This window comes from Physella acuta, unplaced genomic scaffold (assembly GCF_028476545.2).
Source record: "Physella acuta isolate Inbredline_101_S28 unplaced genomic scaffold, ASM2847654v3 ptg001528l, whole genome shotgun sequence".
NCBI lineage: Eukaryota > Metazoa > Mollusca > Gastropoda > Physidae > Physella > Physella acuta.
The window spans coordinates 305,954-332,210 of NW_026733043.1; the positions used below are offsets into that span (position 1 = coordinate 305,954).

Consider the following 26,257-nt stretch of genomic DNA (forward strand, 5'->3'; position numbering starts at 1 on the left):
ATTGATATACTCAAAAACAACCTGAAAGATGTTAGATTTCATTTTCGTTTACAGAAGTGGAGCTTTAAAATTAAATTTCAGTTGATTATGTTTAGAATCTTGAAAACATCTTGATTTATCATTTAATTCTGTGGGCAGTCAAGTTTAGGAACACAGCAATCCGGGTACTTTTTGGTCGTGTCGTAGGTAACCTTACACTCAGGTGGGAAGCTCACGCTACCGCATCTGAAAAAGATGATAAAATAGCAGCGTGAATTAGTGATCTCAAATTATGATCGAAAACATCTATAAATATAATTCTCTTCTGGGAGACGCTAGAAAACAAGATGTAAACGCGCTCCTTACCATCCCCACCCTTTCATGATCTTAGTGAGCTGTGTTCACTCTAAATGTTTACAAGCAGAGTCGGGTTTAGTGACGACTATTAGGGGCAGATAATTTAGTTTGAAACGATTTTAAACGTAGGGGGTGGGGACGGAGGGGGTGGGGATGGAAGGGGGTGTTAGGGTCCATAACGTGCAACTTATAGTGTTTTAAAGAAATATTTTCAGTGGCAGCGTTGGTACTGTCGAATTCACAAATTAAGAATTACTGAAAAGTAGAAAAAACAACAACTAAATAGCGGCGTATGTTATGCCGCGGGCCGGCTCGTACCATATAGCTTTGTCAGTTCACAATGTTTCCACCATGTCGCAGCTGGCATGTAAATCTAATAACACTACCAATATGTTCACAAGGATTTTTTAAGACAGCTTACCTAAAAATGAAGCGGGAGTGATCTCCCCTAAACTTTCTCGAGTATTCTTATAAAACACTACGGGGGATGGCTACTCGGGATATAGACATGCTTTTTAATCAATTTTATAAAATTTAGCTTTTAAAAATAGAATTGAATCGCGTAGAAAAAAAAGAATTACGCACCAAGTGAACAGCAAACAATACGTGTAAAATTAACATAGTAAGGAACAATAGCACTTTATTCATTCATATAAGTTTCTGAGAAATCGGAAATAGATTAAAGTATTACTTTCGGGCACTGGAAATTACAAATCATTTGACAGAAAACAGAGAATTAGATCTTTTACTTATATGTGAAATTTTGTCAATCAGAGAAACAGTATTTAAGTAATATGCTTTTAAAAAGCCGAAAGTAGACTAAGTTCCACTTCCGGTTTCCGTAAATCGCTGAAAAGTTGATACCGAACTACAAATTTGATACGATATTAATACATATGACATTTCATCATCCTATCTGTAAAGGTACTTAATTTATCGTTTTCAAAGACAAGCATACACACATCACACACACAGACATACGGACACAATTGCAAAACTATTTTTTCCGTCTCATGGAGGTATAAAACGTCGATTTTTTCACGATTACATACTTCCTTTATACTTCTTAAACGAGAAAGTAATAGTTCTCGAAAAATTTTATTTGGAATGAATTATTAGTATCATTAATATATTTCACAAGTGGTGGAAATAAGGCATATGTAAATGAAGAGTAAATCAAAAACTCTTTTTAAACTAAAAAAAATGAAAAGACTTACGTGTAGCATTGGTAGCTTCCCTTATAACAGTCACATTTCTGACATCCCTCGGGGTACCATGATTTGCCTGGTTTCACTCCTTTAGGACAAGACCCTGGTGAAAAAACGAACATGTTCGCTTAAAAAAACAGCAATCACGGTGTTTTTTGTTTGTTGGGTGAATGTATTGGCAAAATATGCAATCCAAATTTTAAATTTTAAATTAAAAATTCTAGCGTGTGTAATGGGGTCTACGATTATATTTATCTGCGACATTACTACTATAAATTACACTATAACTTAGGTGAAGGCGTGGTCTAGCGGTAGAGCGCTAGACCGCTAATCCAGGTTCAAGTCTGAAGAATGTCCCAGAGTCCACTCAGCTCTAATGGGTACCTAACTCACGTTAGGCCTAACCACACTATACATTCTTGTGAGGAGGTCTTTGAAACAGATGAGCTCTACTTCATCTGCCCAAGTGTCTGGATGACACCATATCTTCATTGATAAGTACGGCATAAGACACATTTCCGTGCATACTAATTAGACACATTAAAGATTAATACTTGTAATTGCTATGCAGAATTCAACTCATGTTGTCACTATCTTATTCATAAACTATCCCCAAATCATGTCTAGTAATTACTCTGTACTCGTCTCGCCATACTCACACTGTACACATTAATACAGATAAAACAACAGCAAATACTCTCTATGATCAATACAAACTAACCCTAAAGATTCTTTAGTCATTCTTTATGTATTACTGTATCGTCTTACCAGTCACAAAATAATTCCACACTATGACAGCTTGCATTGTTTCTACTCTACTTTAAGGACAAGATCAAAACGAAAAAAAGTAACTAATATCACGTACAAAAAAAATTAAATTAATTTAAATCTCTTACCTAATCCCATGGATACTGAGGCCGAGGCGCAGCTGACTAGACTGAGGCAGACGACGAGGGTTAAAACTATCTTGTTCATTTTGGACTGGTACTGTGTGATCACTACGTGAAATCTTTACTAGAGTAGACTAAACACCTAACCACTTATTATATAGATCTAAAACCTACATTTGTAATCGTGCTTTAAAGTTAATTTCAATAAATTATGCAAATTGGATTGCTTCAGAATAAATATCCGTTGAAATTTGACGTAAATAAGCAGTTAATTTCTCATCAGATAGTAATTTAAATCGTGTAATTAAATCAGATGTGACACTAAATACATGTAAATTTGCTGACAAGGTTATTTCTAGTGTGCTGCTCTCTTTTAAAACTGAAAACAAGTATAGCGTAAGCCAGTGGTGAAGGTAGTGATGGTTGTGTTCGATGTGGTGTTATATCCTTCTCAGGAACCAAATAATAATATTGACGGCGTAACGATTATGCCAGTTTATTTTTACATTACACATTATTCAAATTTTAATTATAATACACACACATACATACATACATACATACATATATATATATATATATATATATATATATATATATATATATATATATATATATATATATATATATATATATATATACATGTATACATGTATACATATATACATATATACATATATATAAATAGATAGATAGATAGATATAAATATAAATAAATAAATATATATATGTATATATATATATATATATATATATAATTATATATATATATATATATATATATATATATATATATATATATATATATATATATATATATATATATATATATATATATATATATATATATATATATATACATATTCATATATATTTCTGTCTACTCCACTGGACTAAGCAACTATACAGAGGCTTGTGATAGGTGTTAACTGTGTATGTGTTGGTGTCTTTTTATCAATGTGCCTGTTTTTAACCTTTTTTTATCTGAATGTATTATGTATCTGTTTGTTGTTTGTGTTATTATGCGTTATCCCGATGTCTGCTATATTCCCGTGTTTCTGTTTTGCTTCAAATAAATGTGTATAAAGTTTTCTTCATATAATAAAATCGAACTGTACTTCATTCGCCGATAACCCTTCTACTTTAAAGTATAAAATAAGTGTTATGAATTATAAGAAGTTAGGCATAGATCAATGTTTACCTCAAAATATTGGAAATCATCTCATAGGTGAAAAATAAAGAAATCACAAATATCAAATACGATTTATTCCACATGTTTTACTTAATTATCGTTTTTTATATGTTGTTTGGTATTTGCAAAGTATTATGCAAACTGATGATCAGAATTATAAGAAGATAGGCATAGACCAATGTTTACCTCAAAATGTTTAGAGTCATCTCATAGGTGAAACAAAAAGAACAAAAATATAAAAAACAATATATTCCACCTGTTTTACTTAATGTTCGTGTTTTGTTTGGTATTTGCACAGTGTTAACTATAGGCTACAAGACATGCAAGAAAAAGTTGATGCAATAGGGGCCATCTCTCAGCGTAGGTCTCAAGATCAACAAAGAAAAGACAGAAGTGATGAGAATTAACAATAACCAGGAGGCCCCAGTGACAATAGACGGAAGACAGGTAAATGATGTGGAAGAGTTTGTCTACCTTGGCAGCAAGATCAGCACGTCAGGAGGCACAGATAAGGAAATAATTTTTTGAATTAGTAGAGTTATTTGCGATTTCACAGTTCTGCGACCCATATTGAAAAATTCTGCCATCTACAACACGACAAAAATTAGGATACGAACTCAAATGTCAAGTGAGTTTTACTATAAATGAGCAGAGACATGGAGAGTCTCTCAGGCAAGCACAGAGAAGATACAGACCTTCGTGAACAAATGTCTAGGACAGAATTTGAAATTAAAGTGGTAGGACAAAGTGCCGAATATAGAATTATGGCAAAAGGAATGCAGGAGTTTATGATAGTACAAATAAGAAGAAGGAAGTGGCGCTGGGTGGGGCACACTGCGAAAGGCTCAATCAAATGTACCACCCACAATGGAAAGCAGAAGAGAGAGCGCACAAGACAGACCTGCAGGCGGAGTCATCTCGAAGAACTGAAACCAACAGGGATACCTTGGCAGATTGCAAAATTAATAGCCGGAGATCGAACGAAATGAAAGGAAATAGTGGAGGCCCTATGTTACATAAGGAGCAAAGAGTAAGGGTTAATGCATCTAATTAAGTGTAATTTTATGCCATTATGAATTTCCTCATTGTCTTGACCTGCATGTGAAATTTAAAACAACTTGGTATAGTAGTTTGGTTTTGAATTTTGTCCTCAATTTTGGACTTAAGCCGCAGCAAAGGAAAAAACGCAAAAGCACGAACAAGGAATCAGTTTCAATAACTGCTGGTAAAAAAAAAGTTGAACTTCATTATTTGCATTGGATTTAAATTTTAATTTTGTTATGTTCTTAACGTTTTGGAACTTGTTAACATTTTAATCTTCACTTAAATCGTCTGGACAGACAAGTCTAGGTTCACAGCAATCTGGGTAATTTTTGGTGGTATCGTAAAACGCCGTGCACTCAGGTGGGAAGCTGACACTACCGCATCTGAAACAGTGGTAAATACAACAGAAAGATTAATTGTACTCTGTTTATGATGATAACAGTGCCGTATTTTCAAACGTTACAAATACAATGTAACTACAAGAAATTAGGTATTTGGAGAATTTATCTAAATAATCTCGCTGAAAAAATAATTCTTGTCGGGGATGAACTAGTGTTATATTAAAGAACTATCAACAGATGTTTCAAGTTATGAAAAGTGGGGTTCGGAAAAAAGTGTTAGTGTTAGTTTAAAAATGTGTTATGGTTGGTATGTAATATATTTTGCCCCTTGTACAACCAAGCGCGATCCAAAACATTGGCCCCATACGCCCTACTCAAGGAAAAACTTAGGGGGCACCCGCGGATCTGGTGACCACAATCCAGTTTAACGACGAAGTTAGACATATTGTTTGAATCCTTCTAACATAAACTCAATTAAGAACGCACAAGAAGATGAAGAAGTTAAACAATGTGTTCTAGTTGGTATGTAATAAAAACTTACGAGTAGCATTGGTAGCTTCCACCATAACAGTCGCATCGCTGACATCCCGATGGGTACCATGATTTGCCAACCTCTACTCCATCAGGGCAAGCTCCTGGTAAAGGCAAGGAACTTTAATGTTTAGGAAACAAAGCTGTATAACCTTTTTTGCGACTAAAAAAATAAATGTACGGGCGAAAGATTTAATACAACTTTAAAAAAATAATAACTTCTGTATATTGATAGAAATGCAGTTTCCTTTCTGGTACGTATCACATGAAAACAGAAACAAAAATAACTTGAACAAAAAATGATACTGAAAACGAAATTTTTCTCTTACCCATTCCATACGACGTAGAAGCCGACACGTAACCAACAAGACCGAGGCAGACGACGAGAGTTAAAACTATCTTGTTCATGTTGAGACTGGTCTGATAACAGATGATAAGTGGTAACGTTTGCTGGCGTAGACTCAACAACTGACTAGTCGAAACAACTTGTTATATACACTTTTATTTTGGGTCCAATTTGAAAATTAATTTAAATATTTAAATTACGCACTTTCTATTGCCTTGAAAAAAAAACTAGAAGTAGACAATTGGCGAAAACAAACAGCCCGTTTATTTTCAGACTGTAATTTGAAAAGGTAATCAATTCAGGTACATGGTTGACGAAGTAAAACGTTAACTACGTTTTAATTTGCTGAGGTGGGTTTTTTTTGTCACAGAATTATCATGCAAATTAAAGCATTAAGTCTTTTCTAGTCAGGATTATCATGTGGGATGAGTAATGACAGAGTTCTCTCCCTCGCTTCCCTCTAATTGACTCACAAATTGCTAACCGTCTCATGCTAAGTTTAAGTTTAGAGGTCTCAGTCTCAATGGGATTGAGGTTTGTTAGGGGGTTTATCTCCGTGTGGTTTATGTCCGTGTGGTTTATGTCCAGTTGGTTTATGTCCGTGTGGTTTATGTCCGTGTGGTTTATGTCCGTGTGGTTTATGTCCGTGTGGTTTATGTCCAGTTGGTTGATGTCAAGTTGGTTTATGTCCGTGTGGTTTATGTCCGTGTGGTTTATGTCCGTGTGGTTTATGTCCAGTTGGTTGATGTCAAGTTGGTTTATGTCCGTGTGGTTTATGTCCGTGTGGTTTATGTCCGTGTGGTTTATGTCCAGTTGGTTGATGTCAAGTTGGTTTATGTCCGTGTGGTTTATGTCCGTGTGGTTTATGTCCGTGTGGTTTATGTCCGTGTGGTTTATGTCCGTGTGGTTTATGTCCGTGTGGTTTATGTCCAGTTGGTTGATGTCAAGTTGGTTTATGTCCGTGTGGTTTATGTCCGTGTGGTTTATGTCCGTGTGGTTTATGTCCGTGTGGTTTATGTCCAGTTGGTTGATGTCAAGTTGGTTTATGTCCGTGTGGTTTATGTCCGTGTGGTTTATGTCCGTGTGGTTTATGTCCGTGTGGTTTATGTCCGTGTGGTTTATGTCCGTGTGGTTTATGTCCAGTTGGTTGATGTCAAGTTGGTTTATGTAAGAGAGTGAGGACATGTCGCGGTAGTTTTTGTCCAGGGGTTTATGTGGGGAGGGGGGGGGTGTTATATCTAGGGGAGAAAAATTAACTTAACTAAAAGTGGTCAATGAACTATTATTTTATCAGATAAATTTCGTATTGCTGGATAATTTAATAAGGTAAAAAAATTAAAACAATATTAGAAAAATTATCAGAAAACATATTGTCTATATATTGTCTATAAAGCTACAACCCCCACCCCCACCATGCTGGTGAGCTAAGGTCCACCCCGAATGTTTACAATTGTAGAGCCGGTGCGCGGACCTTTGACCACAATGTGGTTTGACCATAGGGGCTTTGACCACTGCGGGGCTTTGACCATATCGGGGTTTTGACCTTAGGGGCTTTGGCCATAGCGGGTTTGACCACAGGTGTTTTCTCAGCAGAGGATCTTTGATCACAGGTGGTTTGTCAAATGGGGGCGTTTGATAACAAGCTCTTGGTCCATATATGGTACGGATTAAATTTTTAAAAATTGGAATCAAATACACACGATTTGCGATGGTGTAGCATAAACAAATAACATTTGAGAGGGATGGCATTACAGTCTTCAGTCTCTCCTCCAATGTTGTCACCCAACAATGTGGCATTCCTTGAAGGTCTATATATGGACTGCAAACAACAAAACACAACTTTCTTGCAAAGTGTCGCAGAAGCAAGCTACCCAACTGAGAAGCTACAATGAATACTGCAAAAAAAATTACAACGTGCTGTTCAGACATAATGGTCAAACAGATGTACTGATATATGGTCAAATGTGTACGGACATATGGTCAAGCAGATGTACTCAGTGGCGTAGCGAGGTCGGGTGTCACCCGGTGCGGCACTTAATGGTGTCACCCCCACCCCACCCCCAGAGGCGTAGCGACCCTTCCCGGGGACAAACTTTCAAATTATCGATTTGCACCCCCCCCTCAAATTTTCGATTTGCACCCCCTCCCCCCCCCCCCCCCTCGAACTTTCGGTTTGCACCCCCCCCCCCCTCAAGTTTTTCTCTATATATTTTGCTATTTTTTGCCTTGGTGTCACCCCCCCCACTAAGTGATGTCACCCGGTGCGGTCCGCACCCCCCCCTCGCTACGCCTCTGGATGTACTGTTATATTTGCGTGCTATAGCACAACTGCCATTTAGTTAACCATACAAGTATTACTTCTTTGACTATGCTGTTAGCATGCTTTTTTATCCTTAATGTATGCTATGCATTTTCAGGTTCATCTACATTATTTATTTGTGAAACTTTTTATGTCTCATTATTTGATTTCTATTTAAAATAAATCTACCACCACCCCTTATGTGGAGACTAAAATATCGTTATTGAATTTTTAAAGTAGGCCTACATGTTAATTTCAATTAATGGACTCTCAGGAAACATGTATAAAATCGTATGAAATGTATCATAAATTTAAATCAAATAACAGTTTCTAATTTCTATTTTAAAATCTATATATTATGGTTAACCACCCTCTGTGGTCAAAGCTCCGCTGTGGTCAAACCCCCTGTGGTCAAACCCATTGTGGTCAAACCCCCTATGGTCAAAGTACCTAAGACCGTAGAGCAGTGTCGAATTAGTAACGGCTATTAGAGGCAGATAATTTAGCTTTTGAACGATTTGAAACTAAGGAGATGTCAGAAGTTCTGCTTGATCTTTTCATTTTCGTCGTAAACTGTCGTCACGGAAGGCTGCCTCGCTGGGGGGGGGGGGGGGAATGGAAGAGAGGGTAGTGTCGAATTCACTAACTATGAAGTATTGAAAAGTAGGAAATAAAACAACTAAATAGCGGAATATTATACGACGCGCGTCAGTTCGTAAGAAATAAATATCATATACTTAATCCGTTTTTGTAATAATTCGTTACGTGTTAGTTATGTGTTACTTTTAGTTATGTTGTGTACTTTTTATATGCTAAATACTTTAGCTCATTATCAAACCTTCCCTTTGTAAACATTTTTGTTTGAAGTTCTGCTCTACGTTAATTAAATCGAACAGGTGTCGCCGAGTGAATCATTACCTTATTTGACTGCAACTGCGACTTAACTAAAATGTTTAAAACAAGTTGTTCGGGATCTTACAGTTAAAAATGAAATTGAATTACATACCTTTAGACACAACCGTCTGAGACGTAGTCCGACAGGTATGATAAGGTTTACTTATATCTATCTACTTAATAATTTATTGTTTATGTAAAATAATTGTACATTCCTAACTATGATGTTGGGAATGCAAAATCGTGTTATTAATACTTTCATAGCACATTACGACACCATACAATAATGTCGCATCTGTAATAGCTGTTTTCCTCTCCTGTTATAATTATAGATTTACATGTTGATGGAGATGTTATGATGGAAGACGAAAGAAACTATCACGTAAGTTTTAGATTGCATGCGCATTTTGGTGTGAATTATTTAACGATTTCCGGTAACCGGAACGAGTGCTTTATTGTTATGGAAATAAAATAACGTGAATACTACTTTATTCAGGTAGACGAAATTTCATACATAAGCCCACGATTATATAATTGAATTAATTTGTTTAAATTTTTTATTTCCTTGACATATCCTTAATTTTGTTTTCTAAAAAACGTATAACTTGAGTATTCTTAGGGTGACTAAAAATTATGTATAAAAATTATCTATTTTTCTATAACATTTGAATTATTTCCGGTAATCAAAAAGGGACACTTTACTCCATTTCCAATTTCTCAGAAACCGTAAGAATTTGATGATTTTATATCGTAAATATATTCTAAAATCTTTTAAAATCAGACATCCCCTAAAGTACCCCTTTCGGTTACTGGAAATTACCCACGATTCAGAGGATTCAAAAGAATAATATTTTTTTAACCTTTTTATGACATTTTTCCCAATTACCTGAAAAGGCACTTATGTTTTCGGTATTTAAGAAACCAGAAATTGAACAAAATACCATCGTATACAAAGTCGAGGTCAGTCGAGGTCACTTTTGACCCCTCTTCGTGAATTTTTCGGCCAACCGGCACCGGTCCTCGTGTTCTATTGACCCAAGGCAGGATTCTGCCAAAATTTGACGCGCCTGTGACGCCGGGAAGTGCCCTATCGGGTACCCGACCACTTTGCTTTATATATATATATATATTTCTTCTTAGTTTCTCGTGACGTCGTTCTCGCTGCCTTCCACACAGATACATTTTGCATTCACACATACGTAGACACATAGCCCATTTCATTTGTATATAGTAGATTATATTTTCAACACATCTTTAAAACTTACCTCCGACAGAACTACCCTTTAAGCCCAACTTTTTAAAATAATGTCAAAGATTTATCGTGCTAATATTGCAACATCTTATGTGAAGCTGTCAAATCGCCACCGTCGTAGCAAAGTGTACTGCACTGATCAATCTTCCATTTTAATTTATTTTGTTCACTTCTCGCGTGCCCTCTGAATCCCGATCAATCCTCTAGCAAATTGATATTAAAAATAATTGCGATTGTTTGCACAAAGCTGAATTCTTATTGAATATACAATGTAGCTTTTGCAAGGTTAAAGAAGTAGCTTCACAAGTCGTAGATTGTTTGTAAGGTCAGAACCAAGTGACACCATTTAGAGGGTGACACGAAATAAGCAAAAAAATAGAATGTAATTACAAAACAATGCTTTAACCAGTTAATATGGTAGAATATTGAAAGAAAGCGAAGTTTTTTAAAACGGGGTAGGGTAACACCCTCAATTACCACACCGGGTGACACATGCCCTTGTGCCGCCACTGACATTACATTTCAGATTCATTTCACCCCCACATTTTTATTGTATCACACGTGCGCACGTTCTAAAAATAAATTGATAAACACAAAATCAATCAGACAGATGTTAGATTTCATTTTCGTTTACAGAAGTGGAGTTTTAAAATTAAATTTCAGTTGATTATGTTTAGAATCTTCAAAACATCTTGATTTTTCATTTACTTCTGTGGGCAGTCAAGTTTAGGAACACAACAATCTGGGTACTTTTTGGTCGTTTCGTAGGTAGCCTTACACTCTGGTGGGAAGCTGACACTACCGCATCTGAAAAGATGTACAAAGAGCAGGGCGAATTAGTGATCGGTAGCTCTGTCAGTTCACAATGTTTCCACCATGTCGCAGCTGGCATGTAAATCTAATAATAATTCACATAAGAGCACACTAACGATTTGTTCATGGGGAATTTTTAAGACAACGTATCTAAAAATAAAAAAAGGGAGTGATCTCCCCTAAACTTTCTCGAATATTCTTATAAAACACTACAGGGGATGGCAACTTGGGATATAGACATGCTTTTTAATCAATGTTTAAATATTTAAAATAGAATGGAATCTCTTAGGAAAAAGAATTACGCACCAACTAAACAGGAAACAATACGAGTAAAATAGCGCGGGACATTAGTATTTTATATATTCATATAGCTTTTTGTAAAATCGGAAATAGCTTAAAGTACTACTTCCGGAAATTACAACACATTTGACGGAAAACAGAGAATTAGATCGTTTACTTATATGTGAAATTATTTTGTCTATCAGAAACAGTGCTCAAGTTATAAGCTTTTGAAAAACCGAAAGTAGACTAAGTTCCACTTCCGTTTACCGGAAATCGTTGAAAAGTTAATACCGAACGAAAATGTGATATAATACTAATATATATATATAAATATATATATATATATATATATATATATATATATATATATATATATATATATATATATATATATATATATATATATGACATTTCATCAAACTAGCTGTAACGGCACTCAATGTATCCTGTTAAATGGCAAGCATACACACATCACACACACATACACACACAGACACACGGTCACATTATTGCAAAACTAAGTTTTTTCGACTCAGGGAGGTATAAAACGTCGAGATTTTTGAAAATCTCGAATTCGATTTTTTGCACGACTTCAATATTTCCTTTAATACTTCGTATACGAGAAAGTAATAATTCTCAAAACTTTTCTTCCTGAATAAAGTATTAGAATCATATTATGTCACAAGTAGTGGAAATAAGGCATGTGTGAATGACGATATCATCTAAATTCTTTTTAATTAGAATAAAATGAATAGACTTACGTGTAGCATTGGTAGCTTCCTTTATAACAATCACATTTCTGACATCCCTCGGGGTACCATGATTGGCCTGGTTTCACTCCTTTGGGACAAGATCCTAGTAAAATAAAGAAAATGTACGGTTGAAAAAAACCCAGCAATCACGGTGGTTTTGTTTGTTGGGTGAATGTATTGGAGAAATGTACAATCTAAATTTTAAATTAACTTCTAGAGAGTGTGATGGTGTCTACGAGTATATATATATATAAATATATATATATATATATATATATATATATATATATATATGCGACATTACCACTATACATTACTCTATAATTTATGTGAAGTCGTGGTAGAGAGCTAGACTGCTAAACTGAAAGTCTCGAGTTCGAATCTGTGTTCAACTCAGAAGAATGACCAAGAGTCCACTTATGGGTACCTAAACTCATGTTAGTCCTGACCACACTATCCTTTCTAAAGCCGAAGTTTTTAAAACATGACTTCATGTGCCCAAACCATCTGGATTATACTATGAGTAAGGCATCAGACAAATATTTCCGTGCATGCTAGTTAGACACATTAAAGAATATATATATATATATATATATATATATATATATATATATATATATATATATATATACTTCTCTTCTTGGAGACGTTAGAAAACAAACTGTAAGCGCGCCTTGCAGTCTCCTCTCTTCCTCTCTAGGAAATTTGGTGAGCTGTGGTTCACGCTAAATGTTTACAATCGTAGAGCCGGGTTTAGTGACGGCTATTAGGGGCAGATAATATAGTTTCAAACGATTTTAAACTTAGGGGAGGTAACTAAGAGGAGTTTGCTTTCAAGGGGGTGGGGGAGTGTGGGGGGTGGGGTAGGGGTTGGGGGAAAGGAGGGGGGTATCGTCCTTAACGACCATCTGATAGTGTTTTAAAGCAAATATTTTCAGTGGCAGCATTAGTACTGTCGAATTCGCAAATTATGAATTACTGAAAAGTAGAAAATAAAATAACTAAATAGCGGCGTATGATACGCCGCAGGTCGGCTCGTATAATTAATTAATCTTTCCCTCTCCCCGCATAACAGCTGACGACACGTAGCCAACAAGACCGAGGCAGAGGGCGAGAGTTATAATTATCTTGCTCATGTTGAGACTGGTCTGACAATGAATGACCTGTGCGTGAAATTTTTGCTCGTGTAGATTGTACATCATATTGTCCCCAACCACGCATTATATAGGCCTAAGTTAGCTATCACTTTCTAAAATTAACTTAAATAAATTATGCTAATCCGAACATTTTAATTAACTAAATATTGACATTGGGCATAAAAAACGGACGGATTATTTTCAAAGTGTAATTGAAGTAAGGATTAACGTATGAATGAAATGAACCATTAATAATGTATTAGTTTATTAAAGCTGTCATTTTTATGCTGTTTTCTCAAAAAGCGAACATCGATTCATATTATGAAAATCTGGTATGTTTGTGTTTGTGTGTGCGTATGTGAGCGTGGGTGTTTCACATGAAATGTCTTCCACCTAATTGATATCGGATTCAACTTCTCGTGTAAAAAAATACACACACATATGGTTAAGTTTTTACATTTGGTTAAGTGTTTTACATATGGGTAAGTGTTTTACATATAGTTACGTGTTTTACATTTGATTAAGTGTTTTACATTTGATCAAGTGTTTTACATATGGTTAAGTGTTTTACATTTGGTTAAGTGTTTTACATTTGATTAAGTGTTTTACATATGGGTAAGTGCTTTACATATGGCTAATGCTTTACATATGGTTAAGTGTTTTACATATGGTTAAGTATTTTACGTATAGTTAATTGTTTTACACAGTGTTGCATTAATCACATGGTGTAGCCTACATGTTTTACAAATGGTGGTTTCGTTTTTGTTATTTTTAAAAATTAGTATTTGTGTAATTGATTATCCAAACCACCTTCGTTCAATAATTTAATCTCGACAACTCGTGGAATCAATTTACCCTCAGCGATTTCTTGGGCCCCCGCATATCACAGCTGCATCGAACACGTTAATCTTACAATCACAAACATGTTGGTGTGAAATTGTGAAATAGCGCTCTTCGTATTTCAAATGCAACATGTGTTGCCATTTAACTATTATACAACTGTGACTCATTGGAATCCAACTTAAGTTTTCAAACATATCATCGAATATCTATCAGCGTGTGATTAGGATCAGGCTTACGTTTGTCAGTTTAAAATTAGCATTATGTATAAATGTACCGGGTTTGATACATTTTACTTGTATTTAGTTTGTTATTCTTTTAATGAAATTTTTAAAATACTTTTAAAAAATAAATGTTCCATGTTTTAAGTAGGGCCTACTACCGGCAATGTTGTAAACAGCCGTAATGTTTAAGCGTCTATATGTTGCCATAATAAATATACATTGTCATGGCCGTGAAATGTTTTCAGAGAACTATTTCAACATTCGTTATAATGTTATAGAAAAAGGTGTTCATTTGTTATATTTTAGCCATAATGGACTATTATGATTATTGTTTTTATGATTATTGTTAATCTGTTTCTTAATTTCGGTTTTTATTTGGTGCTTGTTTTGATTATGTGGACTAATTGTTTGAGAATTATATAAATCATTATTATAAAGAAATTACATTTTGTTTTAAATACCCTATTGTTATCGTTTAATAATGGTTTTCTAGTATATAAATAAGCTAGTTTAAAATACAGTATGGAGTGGCGATATTTAAATATTTACCTCAATAAAGAGATTGCATGAAAGTTACATTTTTCAGATCTTAAGTTAACTTGTATGTTTGAGATCCATCTCGCTCACTCCCCACATTTTTTTAATTATATCACACGTGAGCACGTTCTAAAAATAAATTGATAAACTCAAAAACAACCAGAAAGATGTTAGATTTCATTTTCGTTTACAGAAGTGGAGCTTTAAAATTAAATTTCAGTTGATTATGTTTAGAATCTCGAAAACATCTTGATTTATCATTTAATTCTCTGGGCAGTCAAGTTTAGGAACACAGCAATCCGGGTACTTTTTGGTCGTGTCGTAGGTAACCTTACACTCAGGTGGGAAGCTCACGCTACCGCATCTGAAAAAGATGTTAAAATAGCAGCGTGAATTAGTGATCTCAAATTATGATCGAAAACATCTATAAATATAATTCTCTTCTGAGAGACGCTAGAAAACAAGCTGTAAACGCGCTCCTTACCATCCCCACCCCTACATGGTCTTAGTGAGCTGTGTTCACTCTAAATGTTTACAAGCAGAGCCGGGTTTAGTGACGACTATTAGGGGCAGATAATTTAGTTTGAAACGATTTTAAACGTAGGGGGGTGGGGACGGAGGGGGTGGGGATGGAAGGGGGTGTTATGGTCCATAACGTGCAACTTATAGTGTTTTAAAGAAATATTTTCAGTGGCAGCGTTGGTACCGTCGAATTCACAAATTAAGAATTACTGAAAAGTAGAAAAAACAACAACTAAATAGCGGCGTATGTTATGCCGCGGGCCGGCTCGTACCATATAGTTTTGTCAGTTCACAATGTTTCCACCATGTCGCAGCTGGCATGTAAATCTAATAACACTACCAATATGTTCACAAGGATTTTTTAAGACAGCTTACCTAAAAATGAAGCGGGAGTGATCTCCCCTAAACTTTCTCGAGTATTCTTATAAAACACTACGGGGGATGGCTACTCGGGATATAGACATGCTTTTTAATCAATTTTATAAAATTTAGCTTTTAAAAATAGAATTGAATCGCGTAGAAAAAAAGAATTACGCACCAAGTGAACAGCAAACAATACGTGTAAAATTAAAATAGTAAGGAACAATAGCACTTTATTCATTCATATAAGTTTCTGAGAAATCGGAAATAGATTAAAGTATTACTTTCGGGCACTGGAAATTACAAATCATTTGACAGAAAACAGAGAATTAGATCTTTTACTTATATGTGAAATTTCGTCAATCAGAGAAACAGTATTTAAGTAATATGCTTTTAAAAAACCGAAAGTAGACTAAGTTCCACTTCCGGTTACCGTAAATCGCTGAAAAGTTGATACCGAACTACAAATTTGATACGATATTAATACATATGACATTTCATCATCCTATCTGTAAAGGTACTTAATTTATCGTTTTCAAAGACAAGCATACACACATCACACACACAGACATACGGACACAATTGCAAAACTATTTTTTCCGTCTCATGGAGGTATAAAACGTCGATTTTTTCACGATTACATACTTCCTTTATACTTCGTAAACGAGAAAGTAATAGTTCTCGAAACTTTTTATTTGGAATGAATTATTAGTATCATTAATATATTTCACAAGTGGTGGAAATAAGGCATATGTAAATGAAGAGTAAATCAAAAACTCTTTTTAAACTGAAAAAAATGAAAAGACTTACGTGTAGCATTGGTAGCTTCCCTTATAACACTCACATTTCTGACATCCCTCGGGGTACCACGATTTGCCTGGTTTAACTCCTTTGGGACAAGATCCTAGTAAAATAAAGAAAATGTACGGTTGAAAAAAACCCAGCAATCACGGTGGTTTTGTTTGTTGGGTGAATGTATTGGCAAAATATGCAATCCAAATTTTAAATTAAAAATTCTAGCGTGTGTAATGGGGTCTACGATTATATTTATCTGCGACATTACTACTATAAATTACACTATAACTTAGGTGAAGGCGTGGTCTAGCGGTAGAGCGCTAGACCGCTAATCCAGGTTCAAGTCTGAAGAATGTCCCAGAGTCCACTCAGCTCTAATGGATACCTAACTCACGTTAGGCCTAACCACACTATACATTCTTGTGAGGAGGTCTTTGAAACAGATGAGCTCTACTTCATCTGCCCAAGTGTCTAGACGACACCATATCTTCATTGATAAGTACGACATAAGACACATTTCCGTGCATACTAATTAGACACATTAAAGATTAATACTTGTAATTGCTATGCATAATTCAATTTCATGTTGCCACTATCTTATTCATAAACTATCCACAAATCATGTCTAGTAATTACTCTGTACTCGTCTCGCCATACTCACACTGTACACATTAATACAGATAAAACAACAGCAAATACTCTCTATGATCAATATAAACTAACCCTTAAGCTTCTTTAGTCATTATTTATGTATTACTCCAGGGGTCTCCAAACTACGACCCGCGGACCGGATGCGGCCCGCGATGTCCTCTCATCCGGCCCGCGGAGATCTTTTTGTCCAAGGAAAAATCGTTTGTCGGTGATTGCTGAGGAACTTTGCCCAGAAATATCATACCTGGAAGAAACTGGCCCCCGAACTTCTTCTCTTCTTCTTCGTTCTTAATTTTTAGTGTTGGGAGGGATCGAGCCTTATCTGCCAGAGGGTTGAACTCGATACTTTTTCGAATTTATCAACCATGAGCTTTTGACGACTCGACCACGCCTCCATCACAATTAAGGATACGTGTCAACTGGTTATGCGCCATTGAGGCCATTGACTCCGATTTCAGCCTGCTTTTCTTTTTGGATTTGCTTCCATAGCCTTTGTTCAACCAAGAACAAACTACAAGGCAGCAGTTGTTTGATATTGAAGTTGTCTCTCCTAGAAGAGTTGCTGTCCCCAGCTAACGAGCCTCATCTGCCCGAGGCCGCCGAACTGAAATTTGATAGTCAATGTGGACTGAAATGTTTGGAAACCCCTGTATCACTCTATCGCCAGACCAGTCACAAAATAATTCCACACTATGATAGCTTGTGTTGTTTCTACTCTACTTTAAGGACAAGATCAAAACGAAAAAAGTAACTAACATCACGTAAAAAAATAAATTAAATTAATTTAAATCTACATCTCTTACCTAATCCCATGGATACTGAGGCCGAGGCGAAGCTGACTAGACCGAGACAGACGACGAGGGTTAAAACTATCTTGTTCATTTTGGACTGGTACTGTGTGATCACCACGTGAAATCTTTGCTAGAGTAGACGGAACACCAAACCACGTATTTTATAGATCTAAAACCTTTTTTAACCGTGTTTCAATGTTAATTTCAATAAATTATGCAAATTGGATTGCTTCAGAATAAATATCCGTTGACAGTTGACGTAAATAAGCAGTTAATTTCTCATCAGATAGTAATTTAAAATGTGTAATTAAATCAGAAGTGACACTAATTACATGTTAATTTGCTGACACGGTTATTTCTAGTGTACTGCTCTTAAACCTGAAAACAAGTATAGCGTGAGCCAGTGGTGTAGGTACCGATGGTTGTTTTCAATGTGGTGATGTATCCTTCACGGGAACCAAATAATAATATTTGTTCTACGTTTAAGCAGTTGACGGTGTAACGATTGTGCCAGTTTATATTTACATTATTAAAATTTTATTTCTAATACACACACACACACACACACACACACACATATATATATATATATATATATATATATATATATATATATATATATATATATATATCTGTCTACGCCACTGGTCTAAGCAATTATACAGAGACTTGTGACAGGTGTTAACTCTGTGTGTATGTATCGGTGTCTATTTATCAATGTGCCTGTTTTTTTTTGTTTTTTTTTTAATCTCTATGTATTATGTTTGTGTTTGTTGTTGGTGTTATTATTCGTAATCTGATTGCTGATATATTCCCATTTTTTGTACTCTTGCTTCAAATAAATGGGTAGAAAATTTTCGTAACAGTAAAATCGTACGGCATTTGATTTGCCAGTAACCCGTCTACTTAAAAGTATAAAATAAGTATTATGCAAACTGATGATCAGAATTATAAGAAGATAGGCATAGACCAATGTTTACCTCAAAATGTTTAGAATCATCTCATAGGTGAAACAAAAAGAACAAAAATATCAAAAACAATTTATTCCACCTGTTTTACTTAATGTTCGTGTTTTGTTTGGTATTTGCATAGTGTTACCTATAGGCTACAAGACATGCAAGAAAAAGTTGATGCATTAGGAGCCATCTATCAGCGCGTAGGTCTCAAGATCAACAAAGAAAAGACAAAATTAATGAGAAACAACAATAACCAAGAGACCTCAGTGACAATAGACGGAAGACAAGCACATGATGTGGAAGTTTGTCTACCTCGGCAGCAAGATAAGCAAATCGTGAGGCACAGAGGAGGACATACGTGCTAGAGTTAATAGAGTCCGCACCGCTTTCACAGTTCTGCAACCCATATGGAAAAATTCTACCAACTCCAACACGAAAAATATTAGGATACATAACTCAAAAGTCAAGGCAGTTTTGCTATATGGAGCAGGGACATGGAGAGTCTCCAAAGCAAGCTCAGCGAAGATACAGACCTTCATTAACAGATGTTTTTTTTTCAAAAGCCCATAACTTGAGTACTATTTCAGATAGATAATAAAAATTCACATGTAAGTAAAATATCTAATTTTCTACCTTCTGACAAATTTTGAGTAGTTTCCTTTGAACGGAAGTAGTAATTTACGCTATTTCCGATTTCTCAAAAAACAAATTCAAGTTTATAAAATACTTATAATATTCCGCACTATTATGCACTTTTATTTGGCGTTCACTTGGTGTGCAATTCTTTTTTTATGAGATTTTATTTTATTTTTATAAGTTTAAGTATTTAAAATGGATTAAAAATCATGTCTATATCCCGAGTTCCCATCACCTGTAGTTTGATATAAGAATATTCGAGAAAGCTTAGGTGAGATCATTCCCGGTTTATTTTTAAATATTTTTATTCACTAAAGCATTATAGTTCCACCAAGAGTATACCGTTTTTCATTTTATCTCGTTTATTACAATATGCGTATCGGCAATGTTGTTTTATTTAAAATGGAAGCGATTTGTAAGCATTTTTAAAAGCCAACAGGACCTCACGAATCTTAAACAACTAAATTAATAGATAAATATCATGGTAGGCCTACACAATAATTAGAATTTAAAAAGTTAATGCACCTAATTTTGTCTAACCTTATGTCATTATCCATTTTTACATGGTCTTGACCTGCGTGTCAAGTTTAAAACAACTCGGTATGGTAGTTTTGTTTAGCGTCGTGTCGTCAATTTTGGACTCAAGGCGCAGCAAATGGAAAAAACAAAGTTGAACTCCGTTATTTGCATTGGATTTAAATTTTAATTATGTTATGTTCTTAACGTTTTGGAACTTGTAAACATTTTAATTTTCAGTTAAATTTGGACAGTCAAGTGTAGGTTCACAGCAATCTGGGTATTTTTTGGTGGTATCGTACGTCGCCGTGCACTCAGGTGGGAAGCCATAAGAACCGCATCTGAAAGAGTGGTAAATACAACAGAAAGATTAATAGTACTCTGTTTATGGTGATAACAGAGCCGTGTTTTTTCAAACGTTACAAATACAATGTAACTACAAGAAATTGGGTCTTTGGAGAATGTATCTAAATAATCTCGCTGAAATAATAACTCTTGTCGGGGATGAATTGGTATTATATTAAAGAACTATCAACAGATGTTTCAAGTTATGAAAAGTGGGGTTCGGAAAAAAGTGTTAGTGTTAGTTTAAAAATGTGTTATAGTTTGTATGTAATATATTTTGCCCGTTGTACAACCAAGTGCGATCTAAAACACTGGCCCAATACGCCCCACTCAAGAAAAAACTATATGGTGTACCCGCGGATCTGGTGACCACAATCCAATTTAACGACGAAGTTAGACATATTGTTTGAATCCTTCTAACATAAACTCAATTAAGAACGCAGAATAAGAAGAAGAGGTTAAACAATGTGTTCTAGTTGGTATGTAATAAAAACTTACGAGAAGCATTGGTAGCCTCCGTCACCACAGTCACAAATCTCACATCCCGGTGGGTACCAGGATTCGCCAACCTTTACTCCATCAGGGCAAGCTCCTGGTAAAACACGGAACTTTAATGTTCATGAAACAAAGCTGTATAATTTATTTTTATTTTTTTTGCAAATATTTATACGGGCAAAACATTTAATACAACTTGTTAAAAATTAAATAACATCTATACATAGATAGAAATGTAGTTTACTTTATGGTACGGATCACATGAAAACAGAAACGAGGATAACTTGCACAAAAAAAGATCCTGAAACAAAATTGATTTTTTTTTCTCTTACCCAGTCCAATCGACGTAGCCGCCGACACATAACCAACTAGACCGAGGCAGACGACGAGAGTTAAAACTATCTTGTTCATGTTGAGACTGGTCTGATCACAGATGATAAGTGGTAACGTTTGCCGGCGTAGACTGAACAACTGACTAGTCGAAACAACTTGTTATATAAACTTTTATTTTGGGTCCAATGTGAAAATTAATTTAAATTTACGCAATTTCCTTTGCCTTGAAAAAAACTAGAAGTAGACAATTGTCGAAAATAAATAGCTCGTTTATTTTCAGACTGTAATTTGAAAAGGTAATCAATTCAGGTACATGGTTGACGACGTAAAACGCTAATTACATTTTAATTTGCTGAGGTGTGTTTTTTTTTGTCACATCGTTATCATGCAAATAAAAGCATTTACAGCCTTTTCTAGTCAGGATCATCATGTGGGATGAGTAATGACAGAGTTCTCTCCCTCGCTTCCCTCTAATTGACTCACAAATTGCTAACCGTCTCATGTTAAGTTTAACTTTGGGGGTTTCAGTCTCAATGGCAGTGTGTTCTGTTAGGGGGTTTATGTCCGTGTGGTTTATGTCCAGTTGGTTTATGCAAGAGAGTGAGGACATGTTGCGGACGGTTTTGTCCAGGGGTTTATGTGGGGGGGGGGGCTGTTATGTCAAGGGGGGGGGGATGGAAGGGAGGGTAGTGTCGAATTCACTAGCTATGAAATATTGAAAAGTAGAGAATCAAACAACTAAATAGCGGCGTATTATACGACGCGGTTTAGCTCATAAGAAATAAATGTCATAAGTTTACTCAAACAGTTTATGTAATAATTCGTTACGTGTTTGTTAGTTACGGGTTACTTTTTGTTACTTTTTGTTACGTTGTGTACTTTGTATATGCTAAATACTTTCGGTCATTATCAAACCTTCCCTTTGTAATTATGTTTGTTTGAATTTCTGCTCTACGTTAATTCAATCGAACAGGTGTCGCCGAGTGAATCATTACCTTATTCCACTGCGACTTAACTAAAATGTTTAGAACAAGTTGTTCGTGATCTAAAAGCTAGAAATGAAATTAATTTACAAACCTTTAGACACAACCGTCTGACACGTAGTCCGACAGGTATGATAAGGTTTACTTATATCTATCTACTTAATACTTTATTGTTTATGTAAAATAATTGTACATTCCTAACTAGGATGTTGGGAATGCAAAATCGTGTTGTTAATACTTTCATAGCACATTACGACACCATACAATAATGTCGCATCTGTAATAATGGTTTTTATCTCCTGTAATAATTATAGATTTACAGGCTGTTGAAGCTGTGATGATGGAAGACGAAAGAAACTATCACGTAAGTTTTAAATTGCATGCGCTTTTTGGTGTGAATTATTTAACGATTTCCGGTAACCGGAAGGAGTGCTTTATTGTTATGGAAATAAAATAACTTGAATACTACTTTATTCAGGTAGATGAAATGTCATACATAAGACCACGATTATATAACTGGATTAATTTGTTTAAATTCTTGATTTCCTTGACATATCCTAAATTTTGTTTTCTAAAAAACTTATAACTTTAGTACTCTTAGGGTGACTAAACAGTATGTATAAAAATTACCTATTTTTCTATCAACATTTGAATAATTTCCGGTAATCAAAAAGGGACACTTTACTCCTTTTCCAATTTCTCAGAAACCGTCAGAATTTGATGATTTTATATCGTAAATATATTCTAAAATCTTTTAAAATCAGACATCCCGTAAAGTACCCCTTTCGGTTACTGGAAATTACCCACGATTCAGAGGATTCAAAAGAATAATATTTTAACCTTTTATGACATTTTTCCCAATTACCTGAAAAGGTACTTATGTTTTCAGTACTTAAGAAACCAGAAATTGAACAAAATACCATCGTATTCAAAGTCGAGGTCAGTCGAGGTCACTTTTGACCCCTCTTCGTGAATTTTTCGGCCAACCGGCACCTGTCCTCGTGTTCTATTGACCCAAGGCAGGATTCTGCCAAAATTTGACGCACCTGCGACGCCGGGAAGTGCCCTGTCGGGTACCCGACTACTTTGCTTTATATATATAGATTTCTTCTTAGTTTCTTGTGACGTCGTTCTCGCTGCCTGTGAAAGTTTAATTTTTGAGTTTTTTATTATATGCATAATGCATGCCTTCCGTACGCATACATTTTACATGCACACATACGTAGACACATAGCCCATTTCATTTGTATATAGTAGATTACATTTTCAACACATCTTGAAAACTTACCTCCGACGAGTTGCGAAGTGTATTGCTACATGTATTTACAGAACTACCCGTAAGCCCAGCTTTTTAAAATAATGTAAAAGATTTATCGTGCTAATATTGCAATATCTTATGTGAAGCTGTCAAATGGCCACTGTCGTAGCAAAGTGTAGTGCACTGACCAATCTTCCATTATAATTTAGTTAGTTCACTTCTCGCGTGTCCTCTGATTCCCGATCAATCCTCTAGCAAATTGGTGTTAAAAATTCTTATTTGTTTAAAGGTGAACTTGAAAATAGAACTTTAGCAATGTCGACAATATGTGCAGTTTTATAAAAAAAATTTGGAAAGCCAATCAAACGTGTTAAATTTTACTTCCATAGTGATAGTAATATAAAGTTAACAAAATAATGTTTTTCCATTCTTGTCTTCTGATTACATTTATTTGAATTAATTTATATTTTAATTCATTCATGAATATAAGAAATTTATGATTGTTTTTAGGGGAAACCTTGGTTGTAAGTTAATTCAAGAAAATAAAGCGGGAGTGATCTCCCCTAAACTTCCTCTAATATTCTTAGATAACAGTAATTGTGATAAAAATTCTTAAGTAAGAAGATGAAAAGTAAAAGCTCAAATTTTCTACCTTCTGTCAAATTTTGAGAAATGTTTGTGGACCAAAACAACTTTTCAGCGATTTCCGGAAGTGTAATTTATTCTATTTTCAATTTTTCAAAAGCCTATAACTTGAGTACTATTGTATATAGATAAATGCAACTTCACATGTAAGTAAAATATCTAATTGTCTGCTTTCTGTCAAATTTCGAGTAATTTCGTTGACCGAAAGAAGTAATTTAGGCTATTTCCGATTTCTCAAAAAACTCATGTGAATTTATAAACTACTAATAATATTCTGCTCTAGTATGAACATTTAATTTGGCGTTTACTTGGTGCGCAATTCTTCTTTCTACGAGATTCTATTCTATTTTAAAAAGTTTAAGTATTTAAAATGGATTAAAATTATGTCTATATCCCGAGTTGCCATCCCCTGTTGTTTCATATAAAAAAAATTCGAGAAAGCTTAGCGGAGATCACTCCCGGTTTATTTTTTTAAATTCCAGGCAAGTGTCCTGAACAAGGCGAACATTGGGTTTCAATTTTCATTACTTTTAAGACTCGCGACATGTGTCATTTACTCAAATTTATGTAATCAAACATCTCGACTTGTAAAATTTGGATTTGCGACAGTTCTTTGATATAAGTAAACGTAATAATAATACTTCATTAGAAAAACCATGAGGAAATTTATTGATAAAAAAATGATCAATATTATTTCGTAACGACCCAATTGCAATTGTTTGCACAAAGCTGAATTGTGATTGAATATACAATGTAGCTTTTGGAGGGTTAAAGAAGTAGCTTCACAAGTCGTAGGTTGTTTGTAAGGTCGGAACCAAGTGACACCATTTAAAGGGTAAAACCAAATAAACAAAAAAATAGTAGAATGTAATTACTAAACAATGCTTTAACCAGTTACTATGGTAGAATATTGAAAGCAAGCGAAGTTTTTGGAAACGGGGTAGGGTAACACCCTCAATTACCACACCGAGTGACACATGCCCTTGTGACGCCACTGACATTACTAAGTGTTAACATAGCCCAACATCAATAACCTGAGTACGACTATACGCCTTGTTGTTTTTCTCCGCTGTTCAGGTGCGGAGTCGCCAACTTTCCCTCTGAATGTACGGTGACCTACGACTACACCAAAAAGTACCCTGCTTGCTGTGATCCTACCCTTGATTGCCCATCGGATTTAAATGAAGATTAAATTGTTTACGTACTTTAAAACGTAATCAAGGGAAAAATTCATTGAAAATAAATAAAATATTTAAATCTAACATAGTTTTACATAGTTTATTCCCACGTTTAATTAACTTGCTTTTGCGTCTGTTTGTTTGGTTCTCCATCAAATCTTGCGATCGAAATTTTGGAGCACTTCCCAGTTAGCTAGCGCGCTGAAATTTTCAGGGAAGCTTTGTTTCCGATGACAATAGAATATTCAATTGTTATTATTACTAAATTGATCCATGGAAACATTTTATTGATCATTTTAGACCACTATATATTTGTACAAAAAAACGTGGGAAAAGGGGACATAACCCAGTCATTGTAATTTGATGAAAACAAGGTTCGGTACTCTCCCTCTTTTGGCTTACGGAGTTTTAGGTCTCGCGGAACAACTGGTGAACAGTATGGGGGAGACGATATGGTCGAGTGGTTGGGCACACGATTGCTAACCCACTCGACACGGGTTCAAGGCACGTGTTTTTTACGAGTTGTCTTCGTTTACCCAAAAAAAAAAGTGAATGCGAAAAGATAAAATCGATAGCAAGATTTTAATGCGAACAAACAGACAAAGACTAAAAAGTAGAAAATAATTATCATTAAAAAAGTTTAAAAAAAACCACGTTTTCTGATTGAACTAAAAAGTAGAAAATAAATGCTATAAATCACAATAATGCAAGCGATCACTCTACTATAAGCGATGAAAAACGTTGGGCGCCGTGATTTTCTTACAGTTTCTAATACAGTTGACTCTCTACAAGCTCCCTAATAAAAGTCAATAGTATTATCTAATCAATAGTAATATAACTTTTACTTCGGCGCCCCACGTTTTTCATCGCTTATAG

General features: G+C 35.0%; 2 protein-coding genes and 1 long non-coding RNA gene across 3 annotated transcripts; 1 reads left to right on the forward strand and 2 right to left on the reverse strand.

The window, feature by feature from the left end:
• Positions 1–4,857: 4,857 nt before the first annotated feature.
• Positions 4,858–6,068, reverse strand: LOC131928620 (venom toxin OcyC11-like). Its single transcript, XM_059284691.1, has 3 exons — positions 5,872–6,068; positions 5,553–5,646; positions 4,858–5,053 (listed from the first exon to the last, which is right to left on the reverse strand). Exons 1-3 carry the CDS (start codon positions 5,948–5,950, stop codon positions 4,939–4,941), a joined length of 288 nt encoding a protein of 95 aa, XP_059140674.1. The 5' UTR covers positions 5,951–6,068; the 3' UTR covers positions 4,858–4,938.
• A 3,087-nt stretch (positions 6,069–9,155) lies between these two features.
• On the forward strand, positions 9,156–25,411 carry LOC131928632 (uncharacterized). The gene is made up of 4 exons (XR_009383816.1): positions 9,156–9,228; positions 9,414–9,463; positions 22,615–22,664; positions 25,281–25,411. It is a non-coding gene; the product is annotated as an uncharacterized LOC131928632 (long non-coding RNA).
• Positions 20,318–21,561, reverse strand: LOC131928631 (venom toxin OcyC11-like). The gene is made up of 3 exons (XM_059284701.1): positions 21,317–21,561; positions 20,988–21,081; positions 20,318–20,485 (listed from the first exon to the last, which is right to left on the reverse strand). Exons 1-3 carry the CDS (start codon positions 21,393–21,395, stop codon positions 20,374–20,376), a joined length of 285 nt encoding a protein of 94 aa, XP_059140684.1. The 5' UTR covers positions 21,396–21,561; the 3' UTR covers positions 20,318–20,373.
• Positions 25,412–26,257: the final 846 nt, after the last annotated feature.